Genomic DNA, 23,845 nt, shown 5'->3' on the forward strand with positions numbered 1-23,845 from the left:
GAAACGCCAACATTTCCAACGAAAATGCTACGCAGTACCCCCCATCCACTCACAACCACCCTCAAAACATGGGAAGATTGTGTACAAGAGATTTTTTTTCTTTTTAAAACATCCAAATCATGCCTGCAACAGACCGATCATTGAAAATGTTCAAAAGCCTCCACCAACATACCATCGCATCGAAACACGAGAGCGTCAGATTATACTCGGCTCTAGAGCCCGTTGCTAGGCCCGGCACCGCCAACGTGGCCGTGCTCGCCCTCATGCTGTCCGGGACGTAACTTGGGCTGACCCGGCTCGCGGATGTGTAGGCCAAGAGCGGCCAGGTCGATGTTGCGATGTCCCCAAAGCAAGAGAAAGCCGAACAGGGGCTTGGCAAGGACGTCCAGGATGCCATAGAAGACGGCCTCCGAGTCCGGGTGAATGATGTTGCCTCCCTCGCTGACGCCCCAGGCGATCGGGTACAGGAACCAGAGGAAGATAGTCAGCACGCCGCAGTTGCGGTACGTGGTGCTGACATTCCCGCCCAGCGCCGCCGCATGCCGCCGGCCGTCGATGACAAGCGCGTAGACGACGTACAAGAAGGCGAACATGCCGAACACCCAGTAGCCCCACTTGTAGCTCGTGCTCGTGAGGGCGCCGACCAGACCGGTGACGATCATGATCTCGTCCGCGAGCAGAGTGACAAGGACTGTGGGCCAGGGCACGCCGGCGGTCAGGAGCAGGTCGAGTAGCAGAAGCGGTGTCGTGATGAACCAGTCGATATACCGCACGTAGAAGATCTCACGGGTGCCGGCGCCGCCGGGACCGAGAATGTCGTTACGGCGCGGGAACTCGACCTGGATAGGCACGCGGCCGAGGCCGGCGCCCATGGAGAAGTAGGCTATGCAAGCGACGAAGGTGATGGAGGCCGTGATGTAGTGGAAGAGACGGTGCGACTCGCGCTTGCCGAAGGCCATGCCCAGGAAAACGAGAGTCGAGATGGCCATGATGGCGCAGACGGCAAAGTACCAGTCCGAGGCGCGCGTCGAGATGCCCAGGTCGGCCTGCTGGCCGACTTGGGCGTTGGTGTTGAGAGCTTGATTGCCGGACATTCTGAAGGTGTTCTTGTACGCAGCTCGGTCAAGTGTTTCGAAGCTGGTGGAAGCTCGAACAAAGGTTGAGTGTCGGGGACAGCGATGGGATATTCCGATCCTGGATGGCTGACCGTGACTACTGTGTGTAACTCCAAAGGGATCGGGGGGGGAAGGAATGAGTTGGGGAGCCCTGATACTTGCAATATATCCCAACTCTCGTCTTTCGACCGGGCTCAGGTCAGGGCCTAGGCCAACGCGATTCCAAAGGCCCCTGCCGGGTGATCCGCATCTTGCCCCAATGCATGACTCCACGGAACTTGGGAGGGAAGAGAAAAAATTGGCATTTGAGATGGTCATGAACTCCGGATGACGTTTAGATTCGAAACCACGACCAACCGTGTGCCCCCGTCAACAGACGAAAGAGGGGCCGACGACGAAAAGGCGAAGGGGGCGAGGGAATCGGCAACAGCTTTTTTCGTTCGGAACAAGTTGGCTTGGTCTAGGACCGAAGCCAAACCGCTGACACCCTCTCGCCTGAGACTACGATGTAGGCCAAACACCAGCCAAGGCAGGCACTAACAACCTGTAGCCAAAAGCTTAGCTGGCGGCGCGTTCCCTGTCGATCGCCCGGCGTGCGTTAACGAGACGTTGGAATCACATCGCAGCGCCCCCAAGGAAAACTTCCTGGCCCGCCTCACCCTGGAAGCGGGGTCGTGCGAATGAGATGGGCGGCTCCGTTATGAATCCATGACGACGAGAGTTAATCTAGACCTCTCGCCCCGTCTGTAGAGGTGCCAAGTGGAGAAAGACATCCAACCGCGGCGCAGGTGTGTATGGAAACTTGGGCGGCAAAAGCGAAAACGACACCACCTTGGTTCTTGTTCCCGTCGGTCACTGTCGAAGCGGGATGATACAATGATAACGTTGCTTCTGGCGGTTAGGAGTCGACGGACGACTTCGTATCGATGAAGTCACCACTTTCACCCCGGCTCTTTTGCAGCGGATGCCGCCGGGTGGTTTGGTATTCCCGGCCCCACATTACCGGGCCTAGCACCGGCAAGTAATTGATGAGGCAGTTGATGTCTGCAGTGCAAACCCAGAACAAAACTTGGCAACACCATCGGCAAGTCGATACAAACCGTCCTTTTTTTTTTTTGTCGATCCAACGCCCAAACGGCCGGCAAGAAACGTCTTAGCGTGCCTCTTTAGAAGTTATTGCAGACGCAACAAAAAAAGAGCAACGCTCGTTGATCGCCAAGCCATGGGCCCGATCTGTGTCTCGCAATTTGCAACCATGATTCCCACCCTTGCTTCAAAACGGGTCTGGTGACCACATACTGAGCAGCACGGTCACGGTTCACGCCAATATTAGCGTCCATCTCCTTCAGCCGAACCTACGCGCCTGAAAGCTTCCGTCCTCGAAGCGGGGAGAGTTGTTCAAAGTGTTGCGGCCCATCCTTGCCATCGGATTTCAGATGGCCATCTCCATCGCAGTGGCCTTGGGCCTGGGCAAGACATGCTTTCCAACATTTCCCCTCTCATGGACGTCCCAATTCAACTGCGTCGATGCGAGAAAGATGTTGACTGGCTGGTTAACCCCGAACCTCCGAGCGTTGCTTCGTCCCATGTCGTCACTCACTCAACACCGGTACTGGACATCCGTCGGTTACTTTGGTGTCGTGGCGAGATGTGCCCAAGTCGCCTACGCATATGTGAAATCACCTTGACCAAACCATGAGCCAGAAAATACTACTCAGATGGGGCACGTACCCTGTCTTCCGGCGGCAGGTTCCAGCATAGTCACGTCGCAGATGCCCCGTAGTATCAACTAGGCAAAGTCGGTAGTCATTGACGTTCCTCCCTTATCTTGGAAAAGGTTGAAGCTCCTGCCCTCTGGTTATGATGGATGAGAGCACTATGTAGCGAGGCAAACTTATCGCGGACTCGGGCATCGTTACACACAAACAGCAGAAATGGTTGTCACCCCTCCTGAAGAAGAGGCTGTGGCCGCCGAGACTCGCCATCCGTATGTTTTTGTCGTTTCCCTATAACTCTCCATTATTAATGAGTACTAACTTATCATGTGCCTTTCGAAAGTTATTTGTCTGGCAACTTCGCGCCAATCAAGTCGTGTCTACCCTTGACGCCATGCTCATACGAGGGCACGATACCCCCCGATCTCGCCGGAGGACAGTACGTCCGCAACGGCGGCAATCCCGTGACGAACGACGACCAGAGTCGAGCGGCACATTGGTTCGACGGCGATGGCATGCTGAGCGGTGTTTTGTTCCGCTGCGTGGGCGAGAAGAAGACCGATATCCAGCCAGAATTCGTGAATCAGTACCTTCTGACCGACGTCTACTGCCATGCGAAAAGTAACAAGTACCTGCGCCGACCTGTGGTGCCAAGCATCGCGACGCTCGTAAACCCCGCCGTCAGTATGATTCGCATCATGTTCGAGGTCTTTCGCACTGTTCTTCTGGTCATGATCTCCCGCCTCCCAGGGTTTGGTCGTCCGATCAAGAAGATCAGCGTCGCAAACACTAGCGTTCTGTTCCACAACGGACGCGCGCTCGCGACATGCGAAAGCGGCCCGCCATTGAGATTCGTACTGCCGAGCTTGGAGACCATCGGCTGGTTCAACGGGAGAACGGCTGAGAACGAGCCGGTACAGAGCGACGAGAGTGGCTTTGGTGGCACAGGCGTCAAGTCCTTCATGAGGGAGTGGACTACCGCCCACCCCAGAGTCGACCCGGTGACGAAGGAGCTTATCACATTCCACGCAACCTTTGTCAAGCCTTTCGTTCGCTGCTCCGTGGTGCCGCCGACATCAAAGTCGACAATCGGTCGCCAGCCCCTCTTCGATGCCCCTGTTCCGGGAGTCGAATCGCCGAAGATGATGCATGATTTTGGGGTGTCGAGGCACCACACCGTCATCATGGACCTGCCGCTCTCCCTGGATACGATGAACCTGCTCCGCGGGGTTCCCAGTTTATCGTACAACTCGGCCGGCAAGTCGCGCTTCGGAGTTTTCCCACGTTACAAACCGCAAGCCGTTCAATGGTTCGAGACAAACCCGTGCACCATCTTCCACACAGCCAACTGTTGGGACACACCGAATCCACACGCCGAAACCAACGGCACTCGTGTCTCAGTGAACCTCGTTGCGTGTCGCCTAACATCGGCAGCCATGGTGTTCAGCGCCGGCAACCTACCGACGCCTGAGGTGAAGCCTGTACCTCCCGAATACGCCGAAGAGGAGCAATGTCGACTGTACTATTACAACTTTCCACTGTCGGACATTCCCGGTGTTCAATATAACATCAGACACCAGTGGGCTCTGTCGGCGATTTCACTCGAGTTCCCATCCGTTGCGCCGGCATACTCGATGCAGGAAGCGCGGTACGTCTACGGATGTTCGACAGGCGAGGCGTCTTACACTGTTGCCCTTGGGAAAGCGGCAAAGATTGATCACCTGGCCAAGTTCGACATCCGAACGCTTGTCGCACGAGGCTTGGCCAACCCCCCGCAACCCGTCAAAGGATGTGTCGACACGCGGAGTATTGCCCAGGTTCGGGACAGCAAAGACCCGGAAGACCCAATCAAGCTCTTCCGAATGCCCGATGGATGGTATGCCCAAGAGCCACGTTTCGTACCTCGCGCAGAGCATCGGTCTGAGGACGATGGGTGGTTGTTGACGTATGCGTTCAATGAGGCCCAGCTTGACGAGAGAGGCGAATGCCCCCGAGATGCCGCGAGTGAGCTGTGGATAATCGATGCAACGAATATGAAGGAAATCGTCGCACGGGTGAAACTGCCCCAGAGGGTACCATACGGTCTGCACGGCACCTGGTTCGGCGAAAATGAGATTCGGGAACAAAAGCCATTCGAAAGGGTGAGAAGCATGCAGCGGTAATGTTAATGTGCAACATGTAGGCATACATATCAGCCAGACATTGTTTGAGGGCAACCTGGAGAGTTGGTTTTCGTCTTTCGGAACATAATCATGATACCATAGTCTGTTCAGTCGGGAAATAAGAATAGTTACTGTCGTTATTTTGCCTACTGCTGTTGGCGCTGAATGTAGTTCGGGTCTGGCCGGGTTCGTAGGCCTTGAATTCCTACTGCGAATCGAAGCCAAGGAAGCCTGAGGAAGGCCTAATCTGACGCCCATGTCAGGAATCCAACTTCGTTTCGTGAGACCCAAGTAGGAGAAACATGATGTTTCGGCGACCCCATCCTGTTTGGCTGGAAACGGAGGCCGAGGGGCTTGCTCGGTCCTCGGGCCTGTGATGCATCTCCGCTCCGAGGGACTACTAACAGCTGGCCAATATAACGGCTCGTCAGGGTCGACAGAGCTAGCTCGCACCATGGAAACGACTGGCGGGAGGCGGAAATGTGACGTGTCTATTCTATCAGCGGCGGCAAGCCCAGCAATCCGATGCCACAAGCGTTGTTCCATGGTTCGTCTTGAGTAAGTTAGTCGTGACGAAGCGATGCGAGCTCGAGGTGTTCGGACGATACGACATGACACGCCGTCTTGGCACCAAAGTCGGTCGCCACCAGAGCGCGGAGGGAGGCGGTTGCGTCTACGAAAGGGAAATAAAAATGAATGTGGCCGGCTTGTCGTGCTCACCATCGTCGACAACCCGCCGATTCGATGGCAGACCGGCCGGCGGCTGTTCTCCGGGATATTCTCAGTCGGGCGGGCGGCATGTCATGTCGCCTTACCCATCGGCCTCCTCCCGCCCTCGCTAAAATGCTGTGCCCGCAGCGAACCAAGGGGAGGGAGGGTCCAGTCAGCCCATTGAATGCTGGACCATGGTCCACGCCCCTCACCGCTTCGGCTTCGGCTTGCGGGTGGGCAGCGCAACTGGGCACGCTTTGTCGCCCAGAACCCCGGAACCCACACCCTCCCTCCCTCCCTTCTCCTCCCGCAGCGGCTTGTGCTGCAAACCCCCCTTCCTCCCCTCATCAATAAGACGTTGAGGCTCACGGGCGGAAAATCGTCAATCCCAACGACGTCCGTTGTCATAGCCGCCGGACGACATTCGTTACGACTTCTTCCGACGGCTGGTTGCGACATGGTGATTGCCCAGACATTTCGAGGGCGCCGAGAGAAACGACCCCACAGGGCAGTGCTGGACGGCGGCGACTATCAGCGAAAGGAGGGATGGGGAGGTTTCGGCGTCCAGATGTCATCTTTTGGCCTCCGAGACCGTGAAAGATTGAAAGTGTGTGTGTATGTGTGTGTGTGCCTAGGCCCTGGACCCCATCTCAGGCCATTGTGTGTGTGTGATGGATCGGAAGCGCGTGGTGGCCCGGGCCACGGAACACAAAATGGCACTTCTCCTCATCCCCGCGTTCTGACCGACGATATCCATTTCTCCTCTTCTTGCCCCAGGTTCCCCGGCATTCCCATGGGCCCATGGTTCGTGTTCGTGCAGCATCCTGAAGTGTCCCTACCTGTACGTCTCTTCCAACCTCTCGACTCTTGTCCTGTTTCCATTCTCGGCCATTCTCGTTGGAGGCGGGGAGGGTTGGCAAAAGGTTGGCGACATGGGGCACCCCCACACTTGTCATATCGCGGCAGACAGATCTAAGCTCCGTGGATGGGGCCGTCGGTTGGCGCAAAACTTTGGGGCAATTAAGCTTAGCAAATGCCAAACGGGGCTGCTGCACGTGGTGCGGATTTTCGATACGTGGCAGCAATTGCCGGGCGACCGAATCCGCCAGTGTATGTCTGGTCTCAGTGGCCTGTCAGTGGGTGTCAGAGGATGGCAATACACTCCCATTCATCACGACTTGATGCTATTCTTGCAACACGATAAACGACGACGTCTCTCAAGACTCGAGATGACTGGATTTGGCTCACGAGCCTGAATTGGGCGACGATGTTTTTCAGGAACTGGTTCCAACCGAGAGGAGACCATGCCGCTGATGTTTCTGTGTCTTGGGTTTCGTCCTGTCGGTCTTGGCCATGCAGGATAGAGGGGAGGGGAAGATTCCTGCAGGGTAAGTCGATGCGAAGGGAGGGTGGATCAAGAGCGGCAGATATCACAGGAGAGCCCTGTTTGATGCTGCTTCGGGTCTCTCTCGCTGGTCGACAAAAGTCACGTTGCCTGAGCAAGGTGTCGGAGGCACTGAGATACTTTCGTACACGTGTACCTAGGTAGGCAAAGCGGTCACTCTCGAGGTCGCACAGGTACACGACCAAAAAACAAAACAAAAAAAAACACCGGTGATGATCCCCAGGCTACTTGTGCTCCACCGGTTTCAGTGTATCTTGAGGTTGCCGAGCGGATGTCACTAAACGGAAAAGCAGCTTCGATGATGCCTGTGGAAGCCCACAGCTAATGTGGTCTTGGCCATGTTGCGCAATGCGATTCGACGAGAGGGATCGATTTCGTAAAAAAGGGCATCGTGTCATGTGCCCGCGGTGCATTCCTGGGACGCTGGTACGCGACTTTTTCCGTTTGATATTGCGTCCAACCTGACCAAGGCCAAGACTGCCGCTTGGGTCTGATGGGGGGGAATGGAAACAACGGCGGCGGGACGATGGCGACTGTGTATCAATGTGGAGCATGGCAGCGCTGAGATGTCGCAAACCAGGTTTCCCCGCCTAGACTCAGGGAAACATGAGAGAGGAGTATCTGTATAATGTACCTCTGTATAACACCTAAGTACATCGTATGCTCGGATACAGAGGAGAAGAATCAGTCAACAGTTAGCAGTCAGCGATCCATCATGCCAGCGTGGTTTTGTCGGGAGGGATGCGCCGTGCTCACCTACCATTCTGGGAGGGCGAGAGTGGGTGCGAGATTGCGCCATTGGCCACCAGGGGTGACGAGGAGGACCGAAAGTTTAGGTTGTTCAATCCCTTTGGACGTGAGGCATCATCCGGGTGGTAGGCATCCCATCCAATCTCCCCAGCCAATGTGATGCCTCCATGTTGGGACTGGATTCTGGTTTGCAGAAAGCATCTGGGTTTGCGTTTCTGCAAGTTGTTGGCGGCGGAGAGGAGATGGATAGATGACCGACGATGATCAGTTATTAAGGCAGCTTTGTCGGACCGCAAGCAACCGGAATGAAATCAAGGCGAAGCGAGGCGAGGTGAGGCGGTTGCCGATGATGGACGGTCGAAAACCAAGGCACGAGACAGGTCTTGGTATGATGTCGACGTCGGTGTGTGCCTGTCCCCGTCCATCAGAGGAGACGGTCCACGTCTATAGGTACCTACCCAGTAGACGACAGAAGGTGAGAGGGGAAGGTAAGCTTGTCGGTTGGCGCACTGCGCAGGGTCCGCAAGATCCGCAAGGGCCTGTCTGTGGTCTCTCTCTCGTCCCTCTCCTTGGCCATTGCTTTCTGGGCTGGGATGTGGGGGAGGGGGGATATGAATGTCATCTGATGTACCGCTTCGAGTAGGGGCTCAACAAGGAAAAGTGTACGGATACACGGGTCACAGAACAGTCTTCGAGGAGGGGAGAGAGTACATAAACTACCTCCCTACCTAAGATAGCGTCAGGTAATTGCTGGAGAAGGAATCCCGCAGACAAGCGGTTATGTGCTTGGCTCTCTCGCCAGGGCCAGCCAGGTCTTTCAAGTTAACCGCACTGAGGTGGAAAGCGCTATCAAGGAATGGGGTGCACCTTCCCTCCCATCGTTGCTTCCTTCTTTCTTCTGGAACGGAATTCCCCCGAAAGTGGCAGGCAGGGCAGCGATAGGCTAGCGCACCACGCCAAGAGCCGCGTACCAGGCGGCCAATCAGATCAATGCGTGCTTGGGGGATCAATCTGGTATATCATCGTATCAGCAAGTACCTTCCTCACTTACCTATGAAAACAAGAAATGCCCAGAATGATGCGTGATGGACACAAGTTGAGGCAGCATGTAGTACCTGTATACCGATACATGGCAACACATAGGGAGGGAAAACAACAAGGTGTTGCTTGCAGCACCTCGATGCCCTCTTCATGACTTTACACCCCCCCACCTGCCTACCCAGGGACCGAACTGGCAGCTCGACGGTTTGGACGAAGCGTTTGCACAGCCACCGTGGCCGCATCCTATCAGCTGGCCAGAAGAATCTCGACCCCAGCCGTTTCACGGTCCCATGATTGGATGGCGGGCTCCCTCCTTGCCTGATGACGACGACCAGCCCGCTCTCGGCGGACATCGGTGGTGCTTGGCGGCGCCGCTGGTCTGCATCTCCACCCCGGCCGCCGGAGTACGTACTGCGTGGATGTGGTCGTCTGCGCCGCTAGGCGTGTACGAACACTGTCTTCTAATCCGTCGCCTCCCTTACGAATACAGCTGTTGCATTAGCGATTGCCACGGCCACTGTAACAGCGATGCGTCACGGTTTCGTCCCGGTTCGTTGGAGAGTCGCGGAGTGTATCCGTACGCAGTCCGCAGCAGCAAAACAGTGGTTTTCGGTCCTTCTCAGTGACTTTACAGACGTGTTTCCCCAGTGTCCCCCCTTGAGCACGCGACCGCTGAGGCCGGTTCCAGATTGCTTCTGGTGGACGCGGCTTGCCACCGTCCGTCACCTGTTGTGTGCCTTCTGCCACCTGTCTTGTGCTACGCCACCGAATCCCATTCGCGTCGCCAGCGCCAGGAAGGAGAGGGAGGTATCTCTTTCACCTGCCCTTTCCTGCGAATAGGTACTTGCAGTCAGTACCTACGTACCTACCTACCTTACCTGATCTTTACGGTTCTTCGGTAGGTATACTCGGCCATTCCCCTCCCCGCGCGCCTTTGCCGGTTTCCCGCTTGTCAAGCAGCGCAGCGCAGAGCACAGCAGGAAGACACCAGTGGCAATCCGGACGTCGACAGGTGGGAGCACCTCCAAAGACCAAGCAAGAATAGCACGCCCAGATGGGATCCAAATCTTGAGGCAATCAAGCCCGCCCTCCCCTGCTGCTTGCCAAGCTTCCCGCCCACTGGTGCACCGCCTTCTCTGTTTCTCTCCCACTCTCTCTCTCTCTCTCTCTGTGTGTGTGTATGTGTATGCGACTGGTTACTGACTCTGCTGACAGAGTCCCAATTGGTTACGCCGACAGCAGAGAGATACAGGGGTACCTCCCGGATGGGTCCCCCGCCATTCATCACATCAAATCACCACATGATACATCTCAACCCAGCATGCAAGTACGAGAACCTAGTGTATCTGTACACCCATCCCAACCCATCCCATCCCATCATCCACTTATTCTCTATCCCGTACCCATCGTTCCCTCACTAACAGTCGCGGCCCCAGCCCGGTACGGAGAACTGCGCCAAGACAGGCAATCGCCCAACGGATACGCTTCGGTCCTCACTTCTTCGGTCCATCCACTCCAAATCCCGTTCGGTCGGAGCTACTTTCGCACCACCGCACCCGTACCCGCGCCCGCGCCCGCGTCCCTCCCTGTCTGTATCCTATCCTGCTGGTGGTCTGTCTGTCTGTCTGTCCGTCTGGCCTAGTGTATTCGAAGGACACTCGCGTGTAGGACAGACACTCCTCCCCCCTCCCCTCCCCTCCCCTCCCTTGGCATCCATTCCACGCGCCAAAAGTATAACTTAACGCCATCGTCCTACCACACCAAGCATCCTTCCCTCTCTCTTCTTTTCTTTCTTTATCACCACCCCGATCACCCCAAGCTCTTAGCTTGCCCGTTCTCTCACCTTCCCCCCCTAAACCACCTTATCAACAAAAAAACGACACTCAGCTGGGCTTTACCAAAAGCACCAACACCCCCTCCAGACCCCGAGCGCATTCTAGCAGTAACCTACCGATATCCGATGGGAGAACCCGCAGCCGTCAGGCATGGTGAACACAACACAGCTGCCGCGGAAGTCAACCCCGAGCAGGACGAACCGCCGTCTATACCGCGGCCCCCGCCCATTCCCAACCCCGTCCCTCAGCGGCCTGCCCACACCGTCCCCGTCACGGACCTAGGCCTTCTCTGGCAGACCAACCTTGAAAATGGCCTCTCCAAGGCCGAAGCCTCTGCCCGTCTTGAACGGGACGGGCCTAATCGTATCGAGGGTGCGAAGGGCCTGTCGATTTGGGAGATTGTCATGAGACAGATCTCCAACAGTCTGACGCTCGTCCTCGTGATCGTCATGATCCTGTCCTTTGCCATCCAAGATTACATTGAAGGAGGTGTCATCACCGCCGTCATCCTTCTCAACATCGTCGTGGGGTGAGTTTTTTCTTCCCTCCTCCCTCTGCTGCATTTGGTTTCCCGTCTTATGCCTTGCAATGCAAAATACATGCTCCCGTGTCTTGCCTCGATTTCCCACTCGCTTCTGCCAACGCCTGCAAACCCTGCTCTCTATCCTCTGGCGACGCGCTTCTTTGTTGGCAGAGCCGCTGCCGTGGGTGGTTGGTCAGCAGGTGCTCTGTCTCTTTGTCTCCCCATGTGTGGGGATGGGAGGGGTGGTTGTGTTTGGCCACTGCGACTGCCACTGCGACTGCCACTGCGTTGGGTGACTGTTGACCGTCCTCGTGGCACCAGCATCCAGAGAGGCTTGGACGTATGCAAGGATCTAAGCTGCGTGGCGCGCACATCCTCGAGCACCCACACCCCCCTTGTCACCATCTGTATCCCTTCTCATCATCCACCAACATATTATTCTCTCCGCCCCGTTGTCGCCATGGACAAACCATCAGAACTCCCAGGCTGACTTCGTCACAGCTTTATCCAGGACTACAATGCCGAACAGACCATCCAGTCTCTGTACGCGCTGTCCGCCCCGACATGCAAGGTCATCCGCGACGGAATCGCGGAGACCGTCCAGGCCCAGACCCTCGTCAAGGGTGATCTTGTTATGATCGCCGTTGGAGATGTTGTCCCGGCCGACCTCCGTCTCCTCGAGGGAATTAACCTCTCCATCGACGAGGCCCTCCTTACCGGCGAGTCGCTGCCCATCAGCAAGCACCCCGAAGCCATCTTCGACGAAGACGACATCCCCCTCGGGGATCGCATCAACATGGTTTACTCCGCTACCACTGTTACTCGAGGACGCGCTCGCGGTATTGTCACCACCACCGGCATGGAGACCGAGGTCGGCAAGATCGCCATGATGCTCCGCACCACCCGCAAGCGCGACGAGAACGCATCTCTTCCCGTCCGCGCTCTCATGCGCGTCAAGGCTGCCTTCAAGAGCATCCTGGGTCTCGAGGGCACCCCCCTTCAGGTCAAGCTTAGCAAGTTTGCCCTCCTGCTGTTCGGCCTGGCCATTCTACTTGCCATTATCGTCTTCTCTGTCAGCAAGTTCGACATTGATGACCAGGTTCTCATCTACGGTATCTGCGTCGGTGTTGCCGTCATTCCTGAGTCCCTTATCGCCGTCCTGACCATTACCATGGCCGTCGGCACCAAAGCGATGGCGTCTGGTAACGTCATTGTTCGCAAGCTGTCTTCCCTCGAAGCTGTTGGTGGTGTCACCAACATTTGCTCCGACAAGACTGGCACCCTTACTCAGGGACGCATGATTACCCGAAAGGTCTGGCTGGCTGAAGATACGACTGCCATCATCGAGGGTACAACCGACCCGTACGACCCTACCAGCGGCAAAGTGCGTTGGCCCGGTTCCGCCGCATCGAGCTCGGCCTCTAGTGGAGCGTCGACTCCGACGGCAGAGAAGACCGACGACACTATCCACTCCTCTTCTTTCGGCGCCTTCCTCAAGGCCATTGCTCTCTGCAACAACTCGTCTGTTACCGATGGTAAGACGTCCACCGACACCGAGTCGATGACAACCGCCACCGAGGTCCCCGTCGCGTGGTCCGCCATCGGCGAGCCCACCGAAATCGCCCTCCAGGTCTTCGCCATGCGCTACGGAAAGGGAAAGAACGACCTCATCTCGTCTGAAAAGACAAAGATGTTGTACGAGTTCCCCTTTGATTCGTCTTGCAAGCTCATGAGTGTCGTCTACGAGTTCCCTGGAGCACCCCGTCAAGTCTTCACCAAGGGCGCTGTTGAGGTCATGATTCTGCGCCTGGCCGAATCCGAAGAAACAAAGGCAAGAATCGCCGCCAAGGCCGACGAGCTCGCCTCCGAGGGTCTCCGAGTCCTTTGCGTCGCCCAAAGATTCCTCGAGGACACGGACAATGCCAGCGAGAGAACCGAGGCGGAGACCAAGCTCCGTTTCCTCGGCCTTGCCGGCTTGTACGACCCTCCCCGTGTCGAGACGCTCGGCGCCGTCAAGCAGTGCAACACTGCTGGAATTTCCGTCCACATGGTTACCGGTGATCACATCAAGACTGCCACTGCCATCGCCCACGAGGTTGGTATCCTCCGCGGCGGCGAGCAGCCCACCGCTGTTATGGCTGCTGGTGTTTTCGACGCCATGTCGGACGATGAGGTCGACGCTCTTGAGGCACTTCCACTTGTCATTGCTCGATGCAGTCCCATGACCAAGGTCAGGATGCTCGAGGCCATGCACCGTCGCCAGGCCTACTGCATCATGACCGGTGACGGTGTCAACGACTCTCCTGCCCTCAAAAAGGCCGATGTTGGTATTGCCATGGGCAAGAGGGGCAGTGACGTTTCTAAGGAGGCAGCGGACATGGTCCTCACCGATGACAACTTTTCTTCCATCGTCACCGCCATCAAGGAGGGTCGTCGTTTGTTTGACAACATTCAGAAGGTATGTCGCGTCGCCTGCTACCGTTTTCTTTGACGACCGAAGCTAACCATGGCTCAGTTCCTGCTCCATCTCCTCATTTCCAACATCTCCCAGGTCATCCTTCTCCTCATCGGTCTCTCCTTCAAGGACAGAAGCGGCACATCGATTTTCCCTCTGTCTCCCCTGGAGATTCTCTGGGTCAACCTCATCACCTCGTCGTTCCTGGCTATTGGTCTGGGTCTCGAGGAGGCACAACCCGACATCCTCTTGCGTGCACCCCACAGCCTTCGCATCGGCGTCTTCACATTTGATCTGATTCGCGACAAGATGATTTACGGTTTCTTCATGGGCTCGCTGTGTCTGGCCGCGTTCACGTCCGTCGCGTACGGTCCTGGCGCTGGCGATCTCGGCAGCTTCTGCAACGACGGTTGGAACGACACCTGCGGCGTCGTCTTCAGGGCTCGCTCTACCGTCTACGCCACCTTGAGCTTCCTGCTCTTGGTTACTGCCTGGGAGGTCAAGCACTTCCAGCGCAGTCTGTTCAACATGAACCCCGAGTTGTGGACCGGCCCCACCGCCGTGTTCAAGACCATCTCCAAGAACCGCTTCCTCTTCTGGGCTGTCGCTGGCGGCTTCGTCATGACTTTCCCCGTCATCTATCTTCCCGTTGTCAACCGTGCCGTGTTCAAGCACGACATGATTACCTGGGAGTGGGGTATCGTCATTGCCTGCCTGGTTGTCTACATTGCGCTCATTGAATCCTGGAAGGCCGTGAAGCGCCATCTGGGCCTCGGCTTGAATGCGCGCATTCCGGATCAACAGGTCTAATCTAGTCGTGCACTTCAGACTGCTAGAGATGGTCCTGCTGCAAAGTAGACGCTTTTCTGTGCTGATTCGAGGCAATAAAAAAAGAGGCTGGGGATTATGAGGCGTGTTTTCTCAGTGGCGCTTTGGTATCAATTACTTGGGATTACTCATTGAAACTTTTACGTGATCCAACATCGGCGAATGGGATTCAATCAGTCAGGCGGGATGAGGCTATTCAACATTAGTCTGACAGGCTCTCGGGCTTTGGTGTTATTGTCATTCATCACACTCTTTCAGAATTATTTAAGTAGCTGGCCAAGGCTGTCGAGCACTTACTCCAGTCATGCCTGACAATGAAAAAGAGCTTGCTTCGCTAAGCTCAACCCACAAATTTCAGAGGTTCTCCCACGGCCCTATGTTAACGTGCTTGCTATGAGGACTGCGAGAAACTCATCAAACAGTGGCTTCATAGTCCTTCTGCTCTTGTCTTTCCCTCTTGATCTGTTTCTTGTATTCAACCCAATCATCGCTCCTCGGGAATGGGATATTCGGCACTTCGACGCCCAGAAACTCACACAGTGGCTTCCACCCGTCCCCGGGGCGAAACTCCAGAAATCTCTTCCCATCCTTCTTGAGACGGCGCACCTCGTCATGATGCTCCTCGAAATACGCCCGGCCGTTCTTGTCAAAGTCGTCGCCCCAGCACGCAGCGTGGTATGCGTTGGCCAGGCCCTCCATCGGCGACCTTCGGTCCGGGTCATGGTGGTGGTGCGCGTGGATGAGGGTGTCCCGCATCGACGCCTCCCACGACTCGAAGTCGCGGGTCGTGTGGATGATGGCGCAGTCCGGGTACGCCGCCGCGAGGGCGGTCGGGAACAGGGAGGCGGGGAAGTCGGAGACGGCGGCGAAGGCGGACAGGAGGGTGTCCCACCGATCGCGGGGCCAGGGGTCGGCGGGGGCGGACGCAGGAAGGTTGTCGGCGATGGCGGAGATCCAGAGGTCCTGGTGGGCGTTCTTGGAGACCTCCCGCATGTGGTAGACTGGGGAAATGGACAGGTGGGCGAGGGCGTCGGCGAGAGCTGTTGTTTGGAGGGGTGTTTTTGTCAGTTCGGTTTGAGAAACGGGCTGCGATGGAAGGGGAGGGAGTACATTGGGTTCCCGTCCGGGGAAGCCCGAGGACGAGGACTTTCATTTCGGGCATGGCGGTGGCTTGTGAAGAAGAGACGATGGTATGCGACCGGATCTCAATGGTGCGAGTGTTCTTGACACGAGTGAAAACCCTTTTGTTGTCCGTTTTATAATGGTCCCAAGCAAGACCGAAAATAAACATGAACGGCAACTTTCACAAAGTCCGTATGTCCGGGTTGTCCCGTGCTTGGGCGTCACGGGACCTGCCGCGTTAGGAAGCTGGGACCGGAGCGGAACGGGTCGGGATCAGTGAAGGATTCGGGGGGGTCAGCCGGGCAGCCGGGTTCTCCACCGTTCCGGAATCGTGCCGGGTCCACCCGGGTTTGTGTTCGCGTCCTGGGAAACGGAACACTGGTTTAAGAGTGTAATCGTCGGGAGTGTGCGGGTTTTCATTCCCAGGAAGAGAACGATATAGCCCGGGTTGTAGCTTGCCAAAGTTTCAACTGGGCTGAAAAAGGGAAAGGGGGGGGGGATGGTCGGATGACGGACGGAGCATGTCACTTGAGTCTCTGCTGGATTTGACATTTCGTTGCATGATTACGGACCAAAGTCCGTTGTCATTTGTCACTGCATCATCGGCAATCGAGCACGTACGATTAACCATCATATTTCATAAGCACAGCGAGAAACGTCTGACTGCTTCGCGAACAACTCTTTCTTCTGTACAACCCAATACTGGCTGAGGTGCTTACTGCCTAGAGCTATTGGATATAGTCATGGCCTGTGGAGAATTTGGGATGCGTTTTGCGCCATCTGCTCTGGCCTCAAGCCCCAACTTCTGCTTGTAGAAACAAAGTATCGATGCGGGTTGTTCGACAAACAAGTCCGTCAATCCTCTTGCACGCCATCGAAACTCGGTCAAAGGCTCTACGCGAACCCGGTGAATAGAATTGCTTCGTGTCGTTAGGCACGGCACTATCACCTTGCTATCACCTCGACTTTCAGCGTGTTGGACTCAGCTTTTGACTAGAGGCTGTGTGTTGTTGTTGACTACCCTGCAGAGCACGTAAAGAGTATCCTGTGGCGACATTGTTCAGTGAAGAGTTCCCCTGGTCATATTTTCTGGTGTCTGTGTTACAGCCTCCGATTAGAGAAGACATGCGATCACCTGTTTCTTCCAACGGCTGACTCAGCGTTGCTGTAGGCCGCTTCGTGGGAGTGAAATTACTAGTCAACCCAAGAGGATGCGATTGGATCGATAATAACATTATGTTGCACATTGTTGGCAGGTTCTCCTCCAACACGAGGGTGGCCGATACGCGGGGGAACATGATTTCCAGAATCTGGAGAGATTGCGTCAGCCCCGGAACTTTACAAACGCGTACAGAACCAGCGACCCAGATCCCCATAGCGGCAGCCAAGATCTGCACAGGTCTAAAGATTCCCGTCACGTCGGCTGCGGGACCCGGGCGCGTCCCTCCATCTGCTAGGGGTCAAGTTCTTGGGTCATGCATGCCGCGCGGAGGAGATCTAAGCCTCTATCTCATAAATGAGCGCTAATGCAACCTGCGCTTAACTCTAACCTGTAAATCGCTGCGTTGGGTGAATATGGGGTGGTGGTGGTGGGGAGGGGGCCCTTGGTTCGTTGTCTGGCGCCTCGTTTCGGGGCGATGCAGGGTCCAGATATTCTATACGCGTATATCTCATAGGTCGAATACGTGTATATGCACTTTACGGCTGGTTGCCATGCACGGTGAATCCGTGTAAAGAAAAAGAATGCGGTTGATGAAGATTCAAATAAAGTGAGACTGTTCCCTCCTCCTTTTGACTATGAAAACAGATCTGAAATCCAATCATCGCATCAAAAACATCCAACCTTTTCGACGACTTGACGATCTCCGGTCCCCAAACGCCCAACGACCGTCTTCCCCCCCCCCCCTCTCGCCCACCCAACATCGGTATCCGAGCTTGCGATAAGCCGCTTCACAATCCCCGGGCTTCATCGCCAAAATGGGCATCCGCGATTTCTTCGACGGTCGGTTCTTCGACACGAGGTACAGGACCAAGGTCCACATCCTCCAGCTCGTCCTCATGACGGTGGCAATCATCCTCACCATCGCCCGAATGGCCATGCCGGTCCCCACGACCCGCGCCAACATGATGGCTTTGACCATGGTCAGTCTGTCCGCCGAGGAGAAGCACTCGGGAGTGCAGTCCTACGCGATCAATGGCCGATTTTCGAACTGGAGCTAACCAACACGGTGTACACAGGGTCTCAAGTCGCTCATCATCATCGGCTACCAACTCCTCACCACCCACAAGCAGCGCTTCAAGAAGTGGGCGTCTCTGAAGGCCAACGCCATCCTCAACACCATCGAGATCGTCTTCTGGTTCGTCGCGTTCGGCTTGTTGTGCTCCGCCAACGGAACCTTCTGCACGGGGGCCAGTTGCGCGCTGAGCTGGGTCGTGACGCTCATCGTCATGGTTCTGATGTAAGTCCGCCCCCCGCGTCACCTCGCGCAATTGCCATTCGATGGCCTTGTCGTCTCTCCAATGTCCTTTTGCTGACGGCCGCTGGGAATCGTAGCGTGTTGGCCTTCCAGACTTCCGTCGTCTCCATCAAGGACTACCGCTACTTCAAGAATTACGGCGTCAACCCCGAGACGGAATCCCGAGCGGCTTACCCGAAGCCTCAGGTCTGAGAATTGATTTCTTGATGAGAAATGACGGGCGGTTCTACAATGCGGATGTGATGAGCAGCTGGTTTCATGAGATCGGGATTGGAACTGGTGGTTGAGAGCGTGGAGCAGCAACGAAGACGGTATTAGACAATCTTGGTGGGTTTTATGAGTGACGGCGTTGGTTTTTCTTTTTCTTCACTAGGCTTGGAACTAGTTTATTCATCTAGCATCCTTACCTTACAATATCCCTAGTGTATATACTTGTTCATAAATGGGCCCGGGCGTTGTTCTCTCGCAGATCACACCGTGAAGAGTATCACACCCGGCTGCTTATACGGATGTGAAACTTCGCTCGCGCTCACAAGGAGGAATGGGAAAAGAATTGGCACATTGGTGGATAGGCTTTTGGCTAGCGTTCGATTTCCCAGTGATACATTCAAGACGTTGTCCCTGGGCGGCTATGGATGGCTACGTCTGGGGATCGTAATTGAAGTCAAAGTTCACCCCTGACCAAAAGGCATCGTCCATGAAAGTCGTCCCGTCCTGTCCGCCGCCGTTCATGATGGAATCTGCGAGGGCGAACTGCGTATTGAAGGCGGATTCCGAACCGCCGCCGCCGAAGCCCTGAGAGCCTTCGCCTACCCCGTCCCACGCAAAGTTCTGGTCGACCATGTTCATCAGCGGACACAGGTTCTGCTCGAGGCTTTCCTGCGGTTGCGCCGCGAGCATCTCCACGCCCTTCTCGGGTGCCACTGCCGTATTCCTCCGCTCGTCATGGAGCAGGGAGTTCGGAATCCTCTCTGGGTACTTTTGGTACAGGTATTTGATGAGGTTGGCTCTCGTCCTGCAAGCAGGCTTCCATGAGGTGGACAGCTCCTTCAAGATCTCCAGGCACGCCTCGATGTACAAGGTGCAACACGGTCTGCCTGTGTTTGCAAAGTCCGGGTCGGGACTCGCGTACTGGATCAGAACCAGCGTCGCGGTGAGTATGCAGTGCGTGGCCGAGATCGGGCTCCTGCGGAAGCTCCCAAAAACCTGGCGGTACTTTTTCCCGGCGTGACATATCCTTTTCGCCGACTCGATGCAAAACTCCTCGGCGCGTTTGGCAGTGTCCGTCTTGGGTACCACAGGCGCATCTTTCGGCTTGATGAGGAACGGTTTGAAGAGGAGAATGCAGCAGGTGTGGTAGACCATGTGCAGGGTGTAGACCTGCGGCAGGTCGTTGTGCTTGTCGATCCGAAGGTCGGCTGGGAGCTCGTAGAACCACGTCTTCAGCTCGAGAGTGCAGGATTGGAGAAACGATATCCTCTGCGGTCCTTTGTACAGTGGTTTTGGGGCGTACCTTGGGGGCAGATCGTTAGCCTCGTTACCAAGGGAAACCTGTCAACTGACAAAAGGACACATGTGGACGTGAGCTACTGACAGAGCAAGCAGAATGTTTTCCAAGATACGGCAGAGTCCAATCAGCCCACGATGCACGAGGATCTTCTTGTTGCATCGTTCCATTTCGGTCGTATCGTTGGATCCGCTGCTTATCTGCTCCGGCGTGAGTGGCGAGGGAAGATTCACCGCACCCTGAACATCCTGTGCAAACGAATCAGTATTGAAACTCGCTCATGCCGCATCTCAAAGACGGAATTCTGCAAGTTGAGCTCACCAAAAGGCTACAGACTCGCCCGGTGTAGATGGCCGCGAGCTTGTCGTCACAATACAGTGACCAGTACACCTGCCGTCGCAGCTCTATCTCTTCAGGCGACATGTGACACGTGCCGACCAAGGATGCGGCATCGAGGTTCAGCCCCATGTCGAGGGCGAGTCGATTTGCCATTCCCTGGTGCAGCCATCCTGCTGCATCGCAACCATAGGACTTGCTTCCATTAGCATGTTGCGTTCTCCGGTTCGATTCGGCAGGTTGCATAACGACGTACCACGTAGACGCCAACCAGGATGGACATTGACTGGAGAGTGGTGATGGTTGGGTGCTTCATGTCGTAGTGCAAGAGTACTTCGGCCTTCTGCATGAACGGTTTCCCCGCCGTGTTCTGATCAGCAGGATCCGACCGGGTGTCGATCCTGTCGGAGTAGCGGGATCCGAGAGCAAGGATGCAGTTGAGGAGCAGGGGGCTGTAGAAGCGGCCTTGCGTCTTCATGCTTTCTCTGAATAGCCTCTCGTTGACTACCTGACACCAGGGGCTCTGATACTCAAAGAACAGATCGATCAGCTCGGTCTGAAGGTCTTCGGGATAGACCTCGGCTTCCAGCGGCAGGATGAAGCGATTCGTCTCTACAGACTTGGTGGTTGCGGGGCTGCTTTCGTGATCCTCGTTGTCAGGTGTAGACTCTACATGGCGGTCAACAGCTGGCTCTTACAAATAAGAAGGGAGAAGGAAAAAGGTCAGGCGTACCGCTTTGGAACTCCAAGCGGCCACTCGAAGGTCCGAAGTATCGCATCTCGCCATCTTGGTCATAGTTGACGGCTTCATCTAGAGAAAGAGCTCCCTCAAACGTCGCACAAAGATCATCGAATGCTGAAGGGCTCAGGCCGGCATCACTGCCGCCTGCCAAGGGGTTGGTGATGGAGGGCAGTTGGGGCATCGCCCCCGTGGTGGAGAGTTGGGCAACGGACGCCTCGATGTCGATGGCGCGGGACTGAAGCACCGCTTCAAGCAAGTCGATCCTGCTCCTCAGCAGCTGTACATAGGACTTCGAGGCAGGCTTGCGGCCATCCTCCTCACTCCGGTATAGGCAGTTGATGGAGCGCTCTGAGCACCGGGTGCAGGCAGGTCGTTGTCCATCACACTGGGTCGTTCCAGGGCGCGTTAGCTAGCATTCGTTCACTCACCCTATACCTGTCTTGGACGGAAGTATTTCCGGTGGAGGGGCAAGGGAAAACATATTCCACCCACCTTGGCTCTTCGGCGCCGACATTCCTCGCATGCTTTGGACGTGTACCTGCGCTTCGGATGGGCTGCGGCCCGCTCCGATGACGATTGAAGCATGGCGGCAAGGAGAAGAGATGCAAGGGTCTATCCACAACGGCTGAGATAATCTTTCTCCCGGAGTCCTCGGTAGGCGGGATTTCGGGGTTCTGTATGGGAAGACGAGGTACGAAATGAACTGAACCTGTGCCCTCACTCTCTCTCTCTATCTCTGTCTCCTCTCCCTCCAATTGTTTCTGACAAGCAAGACTCAATGAGATGTTGGTGAATGCGGGGCCAATCACATGGGCTCACAGAGAGCTGCTGACTAAAAGAGCGGGGAAGGAATTCATATTCCGCGCCTCTTCGTCACTGGCTCGAATGTTTTCTCGCCGAGTATTTTCTTGCTTCATCAACATCAACTCGTTGATGGTTGGCAGTGAAGGGCAATATTCATCATGGAGCCATCATTCCAGGCCTTCCCATTCCTCACGACATCGTCGGGGTTTAATTTCATTCCAGTAGTGAATGTCTCTGATTGGCAACTCGTGCCAACAAGCTCGCAGCGGATGCAACTTCTGCGGCTCCCGAAGGGATTTCAGAAGGGTCACCCATCACCCACATAAAGGGTCCCACACCGCCAGACAACAGCGGAGCTTGCCTTGCTATTTGAGCTTCCGGAGCAAATCAGACTTGGGCAAGAATGAAATCAGCGAGCGCACTCTCGGGCTTCGGAAGTGAGACCGCCTCAAGTCTTGGCCCGGAGATCGGACGGTCGACAACCCAAAATAGCATCCGGAAGGGGGATGTCCGTGCGGATTCGTCATTCCGGGCTGGTTCATCCTATGCCGGGCCGTCGACATTGTCAAGACCATTGTGCGCACTGAAACCACTCACGCGCCTCTTAGTCGATACCCCGGAGCATGTGTGCTGAACCCTACCTCGCTGCGTTCTTTCACACCGCTTTCTCGCGTCAAGATCACGCCGACCTGGACCCTGAAGTTGGAGGAGGATTTCGGATTAACACGTGGGAGGGTAGCAGTCGAATCCTTGAGGTTGCCGCCACCGCCGCCGCCGCCATCACAGCAACGACGACATGCAACGCCATGACCGAGAGACACGGGCGGACAGTGGGACCGCCGCGTTCTAGTGTGGGGATATCGCACTGACGACACCAAACACTGCTCCGGCGCAGTCAGAAAGGATACCGCTGCGTCGATCACCGCAGATGCAGGTACTCGGGTTGTCGTCGTGAGATGCAGGACTGACGTGCCTCGTTGACTGGCTTTCCCCGTCCTTTTTCTGGGGCCTCTTGAGACTTCACGGAGGCAGCCCGATAATCCTAGGCCGGGAGGATCGATCACGGTGAGGATCGCGTTTCAATTTCTATCAGCCTCCTCACTTATGGCGCCGGACCTGGGACAGCAGCAAAGCCGGGAAATAAGCCAACGCCACATCGCAAATAATCCTAAACAAAGACTCTCGGAGGGGTTGAGGCTGGCCTCGCCTGGAGACCAAATGACCAAAGTAGGTTGGCTCCGCAAGTCTACCCGCCGCTGAGGCACGGTCGGGGAGCTTGGGACGAGATTTAAGAATTCCTTGACCTGCAACGACCCTGAAGCTCTTAATTCTGCTCAGATGCCAAGCAGTCTTCTGCTCAGGAGTATGCAGGTAGGCCCTATCGCGAGTTTCGATGGAGAAAAGATGGAAAGACACGCACACCTACTGCATGCTACTGCATGTCTCGGACGACCACCGTGAGCTGGAGCTTGCTGTAGCGTTGTTGTATGTTATATGTCGCACCCAACACCGTGGGTCGCAAGCGGCGAATGTGAGACAGTACATTCAAGTGAGGGTTTCTAGGTCGATCAGCCTCTGGTGTTGAAGCCTTTCCAGGGTGGCATCCATCCTGCCCATCTCGAAAAAGGATTCTTTTGTTGTACTATATCCAGCCAGCTACCTTACTAAAACCACACTGGCTTGACCGACCTGTATCTGTCTCGCCTGCCAACAACATGCAAATCTCCCCCCCAAAATTTCCCACCGGCGCTGACCGATTCCTTCGGCGGACTTCTCCACGGACACCCGCCTCCCCTCCCCTCCCCTCCGCCTTCTCACCCTTTCCCCTTTTCAGGGAACAAACAAAACCGAGCCTGCTAGCGCGAAGCCTCAAGTCTCTTGGTTCGATGCCCCGACGTCCGGCTCGGCGGGAGCACGGTCAGGGCACGGCCGGCCCGGTGCCACTTAGCCTCCCTGCCTGCGTCTCCTGCTACTCGTCCCCCCGCGAGCCATGCCGTTCTGAACCGTCAGTGGCGCAACGGCCCAGTCACCCACACACCTACTTGGGGGTTCCGGGCGGTGGTGTTGATAGCCAGAGTTGATAGGGGTAAGGGCGGGGGGAGAGAAAAGCCTCAAATCGTCGGAACTCACTAGGCCTGTCGGTCTGAGCGAAGAGGAGACGAGACCTCTATAAGAAGGTCCCGCTTGGTCTTTGCTCATCGTGCATCACCAGCTTCGTTTCTCACATACCCACCTCCAGTAGTAGTCAACAGATCTTCAAATCCCTCCACACCACCATCATCTCTTCGCAGATACACAGCGTCTCAAATCACCCAAC

The 23,845-nt window shown here is 55.9% G+C and overlaps 6 protein-coding genes across 6 annotated transcripts; 3 read left to right on the top strand and 3 right to left on the bottom strand.

The window, feature by feature from the left end:
• Nucleotides 1–212: 212 nt before the first annotated feature.
• CH63R_11097 (Bacteriorhodopsin) lies at nucleotides 213–1,094 on the bottom strand (the record flags this gene model as incomplete). Its single annotated transcript, XM_018306071.1, has 1 exon — nucleotides 213–1,094. One exon carries the CDS (start codon nucleotides 1,092–1,094, stop codon nucleotides 213–215), a length of 882 nt encoding a protein of 293 aa, XP_018152912.1.
• Nucleotides 1,095–3,049: 1,955 nt separating this feature from the next.
• On the top strand, nucleotides 3,050–4,992 carry CH63R_11098 (Retinal pigment epithelial membrane protein; the record flags this gene model as incomplete). The annotated part of the gene is made up of 2 exons (XM_018306072.1): nucleotides 3,050–3,102; nucleotides 3,174–4,992. The coding sequence occupies 2 exons, from the start codon at nucleotides 3,050–3,052 to the stop codon at nucleotides 4,990–4,992; spliced, it is 1,872 nt and encodes a 623-aa protein (XP_018152913.1).
• A 5,867-nt stretch (nucleotides 4,993–10,859) lies between these two features.
• CH63R_11099 (Potassium/sodium efflux P-type ATPase) lies at nucleotides 10,860–14,522 on the top strand (the record flags this gene model as incomplete). The annotated part of the gene is made up of 3 exons (XM_018306073.1): nucleotides 10,860–11,263; nucleotides 11,759–13,715; nucleotides 13,773–14,522. 3 exons carry the CDS (start codon nucleotides 10,860–10,862, stop codon nucleotides 14,520–14,522), a joined length of 3,111 nt encoding a protein of 1,036 aa, XP_018152914.1.
• A 432-nt stretch (nucleotides 14,523–14,954) lies between these two features.
• Nucleotides 14,955–15,831, bottom strand: CH63R_11100 (Nad dependent epimerase; the record flags this gene model as incomplete). The annotated part of the gene is made up of 2 exons (XM_018306074.1): nucleotides 14,955–15,580; nucleotides 15,651–15,831. 2 exons carry the CDS (start codon nucleotides 15,829–15,831, stop codon nucleotides 14,955–14,957), a joined length of 807 nt encoding a protein of 268 aa, XP_018152915.1.
• A 1,808-nt stretch (nucleotides 15,832–17,639) lies between these two features.
• Nucleotides 17,640–18,331, top strand: CH63R_11101 (C6 zinc finger protein; the record flags this gene model as incomplete). Its single annotated transcript, XM_018306075.1, has 3 exons — nucleotides 17,640–17,804; nucleotides 17,901–18,121; nucleotides 18,217–18,331. 3 exons carry the CDS (start codon nucleotides 17,640–17,642, stop codon nucleotides 18,329–18,331), a joined length of 501 nt encoding a protein of 166 aa, XP_018152916.1.
• A 447-nt stretch (nucleotides 18,332–18,778) lies between these two features.
• CH63R_11102 (C6 transcription factor) lies at nucleotides 18,779–21,309 on the bottom strand (the record flags this gene model as incomplete). The annotated part of the gene is made up of 6 exons (XM_018306076.1): nucleotides 18,779–19,652; nucleotides 19,734–19,894; nucleotides 19,968–20,177; nucleotides 20,239–20,651; nucleotides 20,716–21,133; nucleotides 21,217–21,309. 6 exons carry the CDS (start codon nucleotides 21,307–21,309, stop codon nucleotides 18,779–18,781), a joined length of 2,169 nt encoding a protein of 722 aa, XP_018152917.1.
• Between the last annotated feature and the right edge of the window lie 2,536 nt (nucleotides 21,310–23,845).

This window comes from Colletotrichum higginsianum, chromosome 8, assembly GCF_001672515.1.
Source record: "Colletotrichum higginsianum IMI 349063 chromosome 8, whole genome shotgun sequence".
NCBI classification, from domain to species: Eukaryota; Fungi; Ascomycota; class Sordariomycetes; order Glomerellales; family Glomerellaceae; genus Colletotrichum; species Colletotrichum higginsianum.